The sequence below is a fragment of the Acanthisitta chloris genome, unplaced genomic scaffold (genome assembly GCF_000695815.1).
Source record: "Acanthisitta chloris isolate BGI_N310 unplaced genomic scaffold, ASM69581v1 scaffold21561, whole genome shotgun sequence".
NCBI classification, from domain to species: domain Eukaryota; kingdom Metazoa; phylum Chordata; class Aves; order Passeriformes; family Acanthisittidae; genus Acanthisitta; species Acanthisitta chloris.
Window position 1 is genome coordinate 19,009 of NW_008655702.1, and position 10,565 is coordinate 29,573.

The 10,565-nt window shown below is 50.0% G+C and overlaps 1 protein-coding gene across 1 annotated transcript in view; it reads right to left on the reverse strand.

Annotated features, from left to right (window-relative positions):
- The window catches only part of LOC103811090 (myomegalin-like), a gene marked incomplete at its 5' end in the record, with an annotated part of 19,889 nt that extends 11,029 nt beyond the window's left edge, over window positions 1–8,860 (reverse strand). Inside the window, 15 exon segments of the mRNA XM_009084038.1 lie at window positions 567–679; window positions 1,015–1,152; window positions 1,542–1,658; window positions 1,837–1,925; window positions 2,438–2,516; window positions 3,542–3,685; window positions 4,028–4,222; window positions 4,496–4,675; window positions 4,965–5,102; window positions 5,229–5,342; window positions 5,720–5,878; window positions 6,407–6,622; window positions 6,735–6,827; window positions 7,069–7,188; window positions 8,741–8,860. Coding sequence (XP_009082286.1) covers window positions 567–679; window positions 1,015–1,152; window positions 1,542–1,658; window positions 1,837–1,925; window positions 2,438–2,516; window positions 3,542–3,685; window positions 4,028–4,222; window positions 4,496–4,675; window positions 4,965–5,102; window positions 5,229–5,342; window positions 5,720–5,878; window positions 6,407–6,622; window positions 6,735–6,827; window positions 7,069–7,188; window positions 8,741–8,860 — 2,015 coding nt within the window.
- Between the last annotated feature and the right edge of the window lie 1,705 nt (window positions 8,861–10,565).

Genomic DNA, 10,565 nt, shown 5'->3' on the forward strand with positions numbered 1-10,565 from the left:
CCCACAGCACAGCCATCCCCAAAAAAGGCTCCAGGCCTTGGTAAGGAACTCCTAGTCACAGCTGTTCTTCAGTACTTACCCAAGCACTCCATTTATGTGCTCTCCTGCTATCAGGTAGCTCAAATATCCCAGAGGCTGCAGCCCCGTGAAGGGCAGGGGATTAGTGCAGGGGACAGACAACTGCCTGGATAAGCACCACCTCGATAGATCCTTATCAACCCAACAGCTGGTTGGGAATTTGACAGCAGTCCCTGAAAGGTGGCCAAGTGTGGGTGGGAAACTGAGTCGTGAAGGGGTAAGTCAGGGAACAAAGATGGAAGTCCCACAGCAATGGGGGGAGTTTTGGGAGCATTTAGGTCTGGTCACTGCAGCCACTTCAAGGGAAAAAGGCAGCCTAGAACTTGGACTCCCAGAGAAGCATTTGGCTGGTCCTTTGCCTAGACTTTCTCCACCAAAGGCTCTCAGAGTTTCAGAATGACCACTGCTTCAGGGATTGCCCCACTGGACACCCACTCTTGCCCCAGCAGCAGAGCAGGGCAGCATGGAGCCAAGGCAGCCTCACTTACCTGTCCGGGTGTGTGTGAAACTTTACCAGGCTGCCATAGAGCTGCCTCTCCGCCTGGAGAGCCTCATTTAACCGATTCCTCTCAGCCACCAGCCCTTCCAGCATCAGTAACAACTGGTTGGAGAGAAGAGACAAGATGCAGCACTTAACAGAGACAAATCAAAGGAGGCATGTGGCTGTCCCAGAGGAACAGGGGCTTCCCCTTCTTCTCTTGCTTGTGTCCAAGAAAACAAGGTGATCAGTGTCACCCCTGGAGTCCCAAAAGATTCCACCCTTGAGACAAGTGCTAAAGGGAACCAATCCTCAACTCTGTATTCCCCCAATCACACACAGACAGCTTCCAAGAACAAGCACATCTCAGCATATCCAAAAGCTGAAAACAAAGTCTAATAAATGAGCTCTAGGAGGAAAGACAAACACATCCAAGCTTGCCCCACTGGGCACACTACCTGCTGCCTTCTGTTTCCAGTAGCCTCCTGTCCTCGTGACTCTGCTATGGCCACTTTCTCCCGAAGCACCAGCACTTCTTGTGTCAGTCTTTCTATGGCTGGAATTTCTTCAGGATCCACCAGCTGCATCTGCAGATCCTGAAAAACAACAGCAGGAGAAGTGAAGAAGGGATCAGTAACAAGGACAGCTGGCTCTTCAGAAAGCTCTCTGGAATGCAACCACCAAAAGTTTCCAGTGCTTGTAAAGATCCAGGTCTCCCAAGAAAAAAAATCCAAAGCGCGCAGTATGGAATAGGCACAGACCACAGCCTGCAGCAAGAATTGAGAAGGGACACAATGCACTTTGATTAAAGGACTCAAAGGAGAGTTTGGTATACAAAGAGTTTGCCTTCTGGCCAAAGTAACACAGAGAGCTGTAGGCACACCAGCAGCAATACCATCCACGGCCACCGCTCTGAGGATGTGGGGGAAAAAAGAGACTCCTCTGCAGCATGGTGGAACTGACCCAGCATAGCATAGTATCTCACCTTGATGAGGTCCTCTTTGATCTGGATGGTTCTGGTCAAGGATTCTATGTCTGAGGCCTGCACCTGCAGCTCTTCCTCCTGTGTGGCCACAACAGACTGGAGAGCAGTGAGCTCCCGCTATCGAGGGAAGAGAAGCCCGTGAGACACTTCAGAATGCCAACACCCATTTCTCTGCTGGCTCATTTCTCTCACTGGGGGTACCCTCACAATAGGGAAGTCCAAAACCTCCAGTCTGGGGCAGCCCAAAGGCCTACTGTAATCAAGGGAGACAGCACAGGCTCCATCATAAGCTCACCCTGCTTTCCCTTTCCTTCTTCGCCATCAGCTCCAGATCCTCTTTGGCATTAACGAGATCCTTCTCCAGTTCTGCTGCTGACATTGTATCTGCAAAGACAGCTCGGTTACTGCAGTGATACCACGTGTCAGTTGGGACCCCACAGTCACACAGAATCCCTCTTTGGCAGGTCCCTGATGTTTGTGCTACCCATCACATTGTCTCTTAGTAAATACTATTCTTCCTTGCTTGATCCATAAACAGCAGTCCAAAGCAACAGCAACATCCCAGGCCTGCTGTCCTACCCCTGACAAAGCTCAGGTGTCCTGGTCCCAAACCAGTTACGCTTGTCTCAGCTCAGCCTGAAACACAGTCAGAAACCCTTCACTGGACAGAACTGGATCTTGAGTAGAAGCACCCCACCTCAAGCTTGACACCAGTCTTTCTCTTTCACTTTACTCCCATCCTCAGACATCACCCAAAAGAGAGACACAGCTTTATTTCAAAACACTCACTCTTGCTCAAAGCTCTTTACTCTCTCAGTTTCATGTAACCATGTTTGCCCCACAGCAGAAAGCCCTGGCCACCATGAGGACCTCAAAAGAAGTGTCACCACACTCACCTCCCTCTGTCCTGAAGCTGCTGTCCCCCTGAGGGGGTCCGGCAGTGGCTGTAGCTCCACAAGCTCTTTGTAGTACTCCCTGAAAACACAAAAGCCTCCAGGTTTGCACCTTTATGGGGAAAATGCAGCTTCCCCAGAGCTCCAGGATTACAGCAAATCTGCTGGCTGCTTTGCTGACACCTCTGAAATGGGAGAAACCAATGAAGGGGATCTAGGCAGGCAGCAGGGACAAGGGAATTGCACCCTGAAGCTGTATTGTGTGGGCAACAGGGCACAGGCCTTGTTTTATTTGGTACTGGGAGGTTGCTGGCAGCAAGTGTCTTCATAACAAGGATTGAACAAGTTTCACTCAACTGCAACAAGCCCATCTTTCTACTCAGACTCTACAAAGACCTACATCTTCATCTGATGTGGCCCAGAAGGACCATGCAGGAAGTAAAACCCATATACACAACCCTGGAAGTCTCTAGAGCTCACTTTTATCCTGAGAATAGAAACCTGTTTACAGCTGCTTAAAAACACCCGATGTGTCAGCTCACCAACAAACCATTAACAGCTGCTCAAGTAGGAGCTTGGCACATGTAGCCTGGGACTTGTGTTCAGGCTCAAAGGGGGTTTTAGCAAAGCTGCTTTAAAAATACCAACTCCAATTGTGGAAGAGACAGCAAACAGCCAGCAGGCTCTGCCAAGAATTAGTGGGACCTAAATTTAGCTCTCTTGTCCCCTCCAGAATGTGACAATGTCAGGGAGGGGATTACAATACAGTGAGGCAGCCCAGTCCAAGGAAGGACTGGGTCAATGCTGGAAGGTCAGAGGGTGGATGTCTTTCATACTCTCACATTCCCTCAGGACTCAAATACTGCCTGACCAAAACAAAAAGCCACACTGAGTGACAAAGGCTGGTGAAATCAACATCAAAACATTCAGGCAGCATTTCTGCTCCTCAGTTTCTTCTCTTCCCCCTATAGGAAGTCTCTTCCCTAATCCCACTTTCACTTCTATCGTTCTCTGTGGTGCTGCTCTCTCTCCCAGTTTCCTTCTGTGGCAATCAGCTCTCTCTGGAGCCCTGAGGCCACGTGCAGACAAGCAGTGCATGATTCTTACTTGTATGGGCTGTTTGTCCTGCTTCAACAGCCTGGCCCCGGCTGACTGGGTCCCCACAGGCTCCTTCCCCAGCACGTGCTGGCGCAGGAGTTGTAGCTCGCAGCTCCTTTCAGCCAAAGCGTGTGCCATCTTCTCAGCAGCCACCTGATTGAGTGGGAGAAATAAGGGAAGGAAGGGCCATGACCAGGGGTAGGATCCCTGTCTCTCTCATTCCCTAAAGGAAACCATCTCAATATTTATCTGTACTTGAGACTCAAATGGCTCTGCAAACCAGCCTGGGAGCTACACCTCCTAGCCACTCACAGCAACACCACTGCAGCCCTCCCATTTCTACTTGCCAGGCAGTGGCAGCAAGGCTCAGCCTCTCTACCTGCAGAGGAACAAGCTCCTCTGTTTCTCTCAACCCACTCAGAGGCTTTTCTTTGCTCAACACACGGCAGAGCCACCCAGCCCAGCCTCCTCACCACAGCACTGCACTCCACTCACTCTGCTCTGCTGCTCTTTGGTGCTCATGGCCTGCAGTAGCTCTCGGATTTCAGCATCATGCTCCGTGGTCTGACGGTTCCGGTCGCTGAGGAGATCCTGCAGCATCTTCTCCTTGTGCTGGAGACGCAAGCACAGCTCCTCTGCTACCTCACTCTGCCCTGGGCCCAGCTTGCACAGCAGAGTTGCTGTAAGCTCCTGAACAAGTAGAAGGAAGGGAGAGATGGAGAGGCATTGCCACCATCAAACTGAAAGTTCTTCAAGAACAAACAGCTCTTCAGCCTGGGTGTAGCTGAGAAAGCAGCATCTCAGTAACCACAGGTATGTATAGGAGCCAAAAGCTCCCAGAGCACTGAACAGAGAGCTTCAGGTGCCCTCCCTCAGAGGCAGGCAGCCAGCAGCAGTGGTTTGGGACCACTCTCTCTGCAGACAAACTGGCTGAAGGCTCAGGAAGCCAAGCTCAGGCCTTACCTCCACTTCCTTGTTCCTGTCATGCAGGCAGGTCTGCAGCTGCTGGATGATCCCCTCCTGCTCCTTCTGCCTGCTGCAGGATTTGGCTTCAATCTCCTCCTTGAGCCAGCGAAGATTTTGGCAGGTTGCTGAGACCTGCTCCAGTTCCAGGGTTTTGGCTTTCAGGAGGCTCTCCAGGCTCTGAAGACCACAACAGAAGCAGCTTCAAACAAGGACAGAGACTTAATCCTGAATTAAGCGGAACTGGAAATACCAGTCTCACATAGATTCATCCATCTGGCTCCAGGTATCCCCTACCCCCAGCCCAGAAACAAGACTGATCTAGGAACTTGCCCCACACACAGGGCCAGAGGAAGGCAAACACCTGTAGCTGCTCTCCCACATAGTAAGTAGAGCATTCACAGGCAGGTCTGTCTAGCACCACCCCTCAGCCAGGCTGGACTCTGCAAGCCCAGGTACAAGCACTCACATGAATGGTGGTCTCGTTGCTGGAGAGGACATTGCGCAGCCTCTCCAGGTCATTTCCACGCTCCCGTATTGAGAGACGGAGCTGCTGCAGCTCTTGCTCCTTCTTCTCCAGGGCACAGAACTTCTCATCTACTGCTCGCTGTGTGAGAGGGGGGCATTGCTCAGAATGGGGAGGGAAGGCTCTGCAGCCACCACTCCCTGTGTAGGGGATCACAGCTCTCCCTTCCAGAGGACAACTGAGACATGGCCTACAATCTATGCTCACCTCCAGAGCAGCATCCCTGTCGCTGACTCGCTGCTGCAGTTTCTCCAACATGGCATTCATGGCTGCAGGGCTCTTGTCCAAGCTTTGCTGGCATTGTAGAAGCTCCCTGGATTCCTAGAGATCACACACACACATAACCCTCTAGTACAACTATCAGTACAGAAACCCTCTGAGAGTAGCACAGAAGAATCAGGGAAAACTACCCTAACTAGCCCTAAGTTTGCTCTACCCTCCACACTAAAGGGTGGTAGTCACAGCACCAGGGTCTGGCTAAGCAGCACCTGCCAGAGCTCACCAGGCATTGCTGTGGGCTGATGCACTCAGATACCTGTGCCTCATTCCTCATCTGGGGAGGCCAGAAGAAACTCTTTCCTTCCCTTCTTAAAAGGACATGCATGAAAGCTACAGACAGATTTTTGCATGGCCAAATACCAAATGATGGGTAGGGCCCCTGGCTAATTATGCTCAACTCAAATCTTTCTGCATCTGACCTGCAGAAGCTGCTCCTTGCGAGCCAGCTGCTGGCTCAAACGCTGAACTCGCTGCTCCTGGGCCTGCAGCTCACGGCATTTCTCCCACTCCACAGTCTGGAGCTGCTGAGCCTTGTCCTGCAGCTCTGCCTGCAGCTGTTGTACCACAGCACGCAGTTCCTGCAAGAAAAAAAGCACATACCTTGGGATTCAGTCCTCAACACACCTGTCAGCAGCAGCCCAGTCTGAGGAAGCTAAGAGCAGCACGGGCTGAGGAAACAGCTAAAAATGCTCCGCAATACAACAACTTTCATATCTCAAAACACACTTCCATAGTGATGAACTTTGAGCTTGTTTCATTTCCCAGGGTATCCATCCATCTAAATCCCTTGCTCTAGCCATAGGCAGAGCTTCTGTCAATCATAGCTCACCTGTGCAGCAGGGGACACTAACTTTGTAACACGGCAAGACGAGATGGGACATTTGTACCAGCCAAAGACATACAAGTGACAACAAATCCACTATCAAGTGTCTTTGCTGATTCTAAATCCTGAGATATGAAGCTAAGGAGGCTGAAGAATTCTCCCTGTCACATGTGACAAGGGTTAGTCAAGTGTGCCCAGTTTGGCATGGGCAGAAATGATGAATGAGAGTGGAGTATTGACTACATCAGTGCTTCTTAGGCTGTGTAAACCCAGGCTGTCATACCTGATTGTGTTTCCAGGTTGCCTCTTTCTGCTGCTCTTCCTCATGCACTGTGGTCTCTAAGAGCTGGGTTGTTCTCCTGGCTTCAGCCAGTTGATGCTCTTTCTGGCGCTGAGCTCTCTTCAGTTTCTGCATCTCCAGCTTGGTGCAGAAAAGTGTGTTCTGAAGATCTAGTGGTGACATTTGCTGCTCTTGGGGTGACAGTAGGCTCTCTGACATCTAACAGAAACAGGAATCAGAGAACTCAGAGATTCTCTTCATGTGAGTGATTTAAAAGTCAGGATCCGTGCAGAATAAAACCTGATGGATCTGAGGCTTTCCAGGGACATACCTGCATCGGTCCCAGATGGTTTCGGTGTAACATGTCCCGCAGCTTGGCCATTGTCTCGTTCTGCCCTTCAATTATATGGTACAGCTCTTCTGCCTACAAGTCAGAGGACAGGAAGCCCAGTCAGTGGCAAACCAAGCACAAATGCTCCCATCCCAAGCCTCCAGCCTGGATTATGACACACATCAACATCACATGAAAGAGCTTTGCAAGAAACAATTTACTGAGACCCAGGATGCCTAGCAATGGCTTAAGCATTCCTTTTCAGTCACTGCCTACAGGACCAGGACACCTCCTTCTTTTGGAGGGCACCACCCTGCCCACCCAGAACTATTACCTTACTCTCTTTGCTCTTCAGGGCCTCGTTCAGACTCTGGATTGTACGAACTTGCCTCTGTGATGTTTCTTGGACAGATTTTAATTCAAAATTCAGTTCGTTCAGCTTTTCCTGTAACGACTGAGGACATAAATAGGTTGACTTTTTTAATCCTGCCTAATGCTCTACATAAACACCCTCAGGACTCCCTTCACTCCTTACTCAAGTCCACAGAGCCTAGATGTTGACCAGATCAACATCAACGTGGCTCCCTCTAGAGTCAGTAAACACTGCTGGAGCTGGGTGGAAACCAGTAAGTAAACACAAAATCCCTCATTCCAGTGCTTTTGGTCCCTCCAATGCAGCCCTCACGTGCAGGGCAGAGGTTCCAGGCTTGGGTTCACATAAAATACTGATTCCCATATACTCCAGGAGAGTCTTGCTCAGGCTGCCCAGTTTCTATCATTTGTTTCTGCGCCCTTTAAAGGAGAGAGGCTGTTTCAGCCCCAAACCCTCCCCAAAAAAACCCCATCTGAAATAAAAATATCAACACAGAGATGCTACACATTCACTGATCAGATCAGTGACTTATTTAGCATCAAGTTGTGGCCTCAGCACACCAATGCCAGCACACCAACATGCTGTTGGCTGTGTTGGCTGCAAAGCAAAGGGGAACCTCTCACTAGTCTCAGTGGCTGGTTTACAACCTGAGAAACTTTTGCCTATGACATTCTCACCCTAAAGAGACTACCCACCCACTCAAACAGTTTCAGCACACTTTGCTGCTTTCACCATAACGTTCACGACACAGCAAACATTGTGCAGTTAAACAAGTGCTTGCTGCCTGTTGGCATTCTTAATGCTGGATGATATACCTCTTCCTCAGAGCTTACACAAGCCTCAGTTTCTTAAGGAGCTGGTACTGCCACATAATTTCCTCTTATTGCTTGTTAGTTTACACACCTCTCCTGTTATCTCTTCTCTAAGAAACACTCCCCCTAATCTGTTTAAACACTTCCAACTGCATTAACTGGGCCTTGAGTCATCCTTTGTGGTTCAGGCAGCTCCAACAGCTTATAGCTGTCCCTAGATTTAAATAAATATCACATCCCAATGCCTTTTTCCCATTTAACTCCTTTGTTTTCCCAGAGGGCACAATTTACCTTAGAGTTCAAGAGCATAATTATGAACATATACCCCCTCTCAACAAGGGTTAAAAGTGGATCTGCCTCAAGAGAACTCAGATTCATGTCTCTTTCCTAAGAAGTACTTAAATTTAAATGAAACCAGGACTCCCACTGTGCTGATCTCCCTTACTGCTTGAAAAGACAAGGCAGCCTTCACCCCTCCTCTCCTGCACCAGGCTCAGCCCATGCAAATCCAAGAGACAGGGAAATAGCCCTGTGCATATCTCCTTCACCAGCTCATGAAAGGTTCACCAGGCAAGTGCTAAGTTCTACCAAAATCATGATTTGCAAAAATAAGTTTGGAAAACTTACACAGCCCAGCTGCAGAAAAAGTAAATGCTTTTAACTCAAGCTGGCAGACAACAGCACTGAGAATCCCACGTCAGCACACACCCCTGCTGGAAGGGAGGTGCAGATGTCTGCCTTCAGCCAGGCCAGGAGGCACCCTCCAAAACTAACCACATCAGACTCACTGGGCACTGAATGTGTTGCTCATGAAGAAATACCTTGTTGGCAGCTTCAAACTGCTGGATTTTGCCCTGCAGCTCTGCAGCACGCAGATCTGACACGTGCTCCCCTGCTGCAGGGTCACCTGGAGCTGCCTGCTGGTGTTCATCCGGCACATTCTGAAAGAAAAAAAAGAATAAAAAATGAGAAAATGGCTCAACTCTTGCACTGGCTTCTTCTATTCAGCTGTTTGACCTTGCAGCATGGGCTTAAACATGCCCCATTTTGCTTTCCTAACTGTCTCTGATACATTTTTCTGCCCATGCCTCTCTTCACCTGGGTGGCAGGACAGCACCTGGCAGCTCTCTGCCTGACCTGCCACAAGGGCTCTACTGCCCTGAGGCTCTGCTTAGGCTCCTTGTCTCTTCTGACTACCATACCATGAATCCAGCAGCTTGTTTGGCTCTAACCACTGTCTGCAGGCTGCTGATGGGTCTTCTCCCCACACACAAGCCACATTCCTGAAAGCTCTTCTTCCCATATGCCCTGCTGGCAGTTCAGAAAGAGGCTTCAAAACCAGCACTAAACTGGCTGCCATGTTCTGCCAGGCTTCTGTGTGTTCATGAAGACACAACCTCCGATCCTTCCCACCAGCTCACCTCCTGCCACAACCTAGCAACCATTCCCTGCTCTGAGCCCCTCCACTTGGCATCCTCTGGGCTCTCCTTCACAGCTCCCCATGCTCCAGCACCCACACTGTGTACAACTAACTCCCTGCAGCTCCTCAAACAGTAACAAACTCATTGCCACAGCTGAGATTTTCTTCCATGACACATACCCATTTATTGGGAACGTAAACAGCCTACTTTGTGACACGTGGCCTGCCAGACCCAGCTGGCTGAGCACACACTAATCCCCTGTCATCCCTTCTTACTGTTTTGCTGCTTCCCGCCCAGTGAGTTAACTCCTTAGGGCAGCACTCAATCCCAGCCACCCACACCCCAGCCTCACAGGGCTCATTCAGTATTCCTGAGTATCATCAGTGACAAGGAATTGAGTGCACTGGTGCCTGCTCTAAGTGGGAGCCCTGGCAAGTGTGGGATTGCAGCACAGAGGCTGTGAGAACATGGCAAGGCTTTCTGGTGCACACACAGAAGCACCAGCTTCAGGCAGTGCAGCACAGTGATAACAGTCAGCTCTGATTAGCCTTGTCACACTGAATCCTCATCGTCAGCAGCCACAGAAACACTGCCTGTGGGAGTGCCAGGCAGTGCAGGGAAGCTCCTCAAGGTCTGTGCACAGAAGCTTCCATACAGAAGCAATGCTAACCTCTACCCTGACATTTTCTTATGACCTTAGTGAAAACTTCAGAAGTCACAGAAAGTATTTTCAAGGTTTCCTAGCCAGAAGGCTTTGGATCAAACAGGGAGAGGCACTGGGAATCTGTCACACTGCAGCTATTTTGAAATAAGAGTGATGAAAAGAAAACAGAAAACGAAAAGGAAAACACATTTCCTCACAATTTGCAATATGAAAAAATATAAATAAAAGGCAGAAAGCCTAGAAAGAGCTACGAGTAGGAAGGGGAAAGGCAGAGCCAGCTCCAAAGTCCAAAGTACCAAAGCCCAAGCTGCCTCCCTTGTGCTTCCCTGCAGCCATGTCAGGAGCACAGGTCCCCAGCAGCTTCTCCCACATCAGCATTCCCTGACAATCTCTCCTCAGCACAGCTCCAGCACACACTGACCCAGACAGAACACTTCTTTATAAAATAATAATCACAGCATTATCTAAGCCTGCCAAGCTCAGATGTGCCCAGAACAGTGGGTAAGGGCAGGCTGGCTGTCAGCAGGGCACTGCCTCCCTGGCTGCCAGCACGGCACCGCA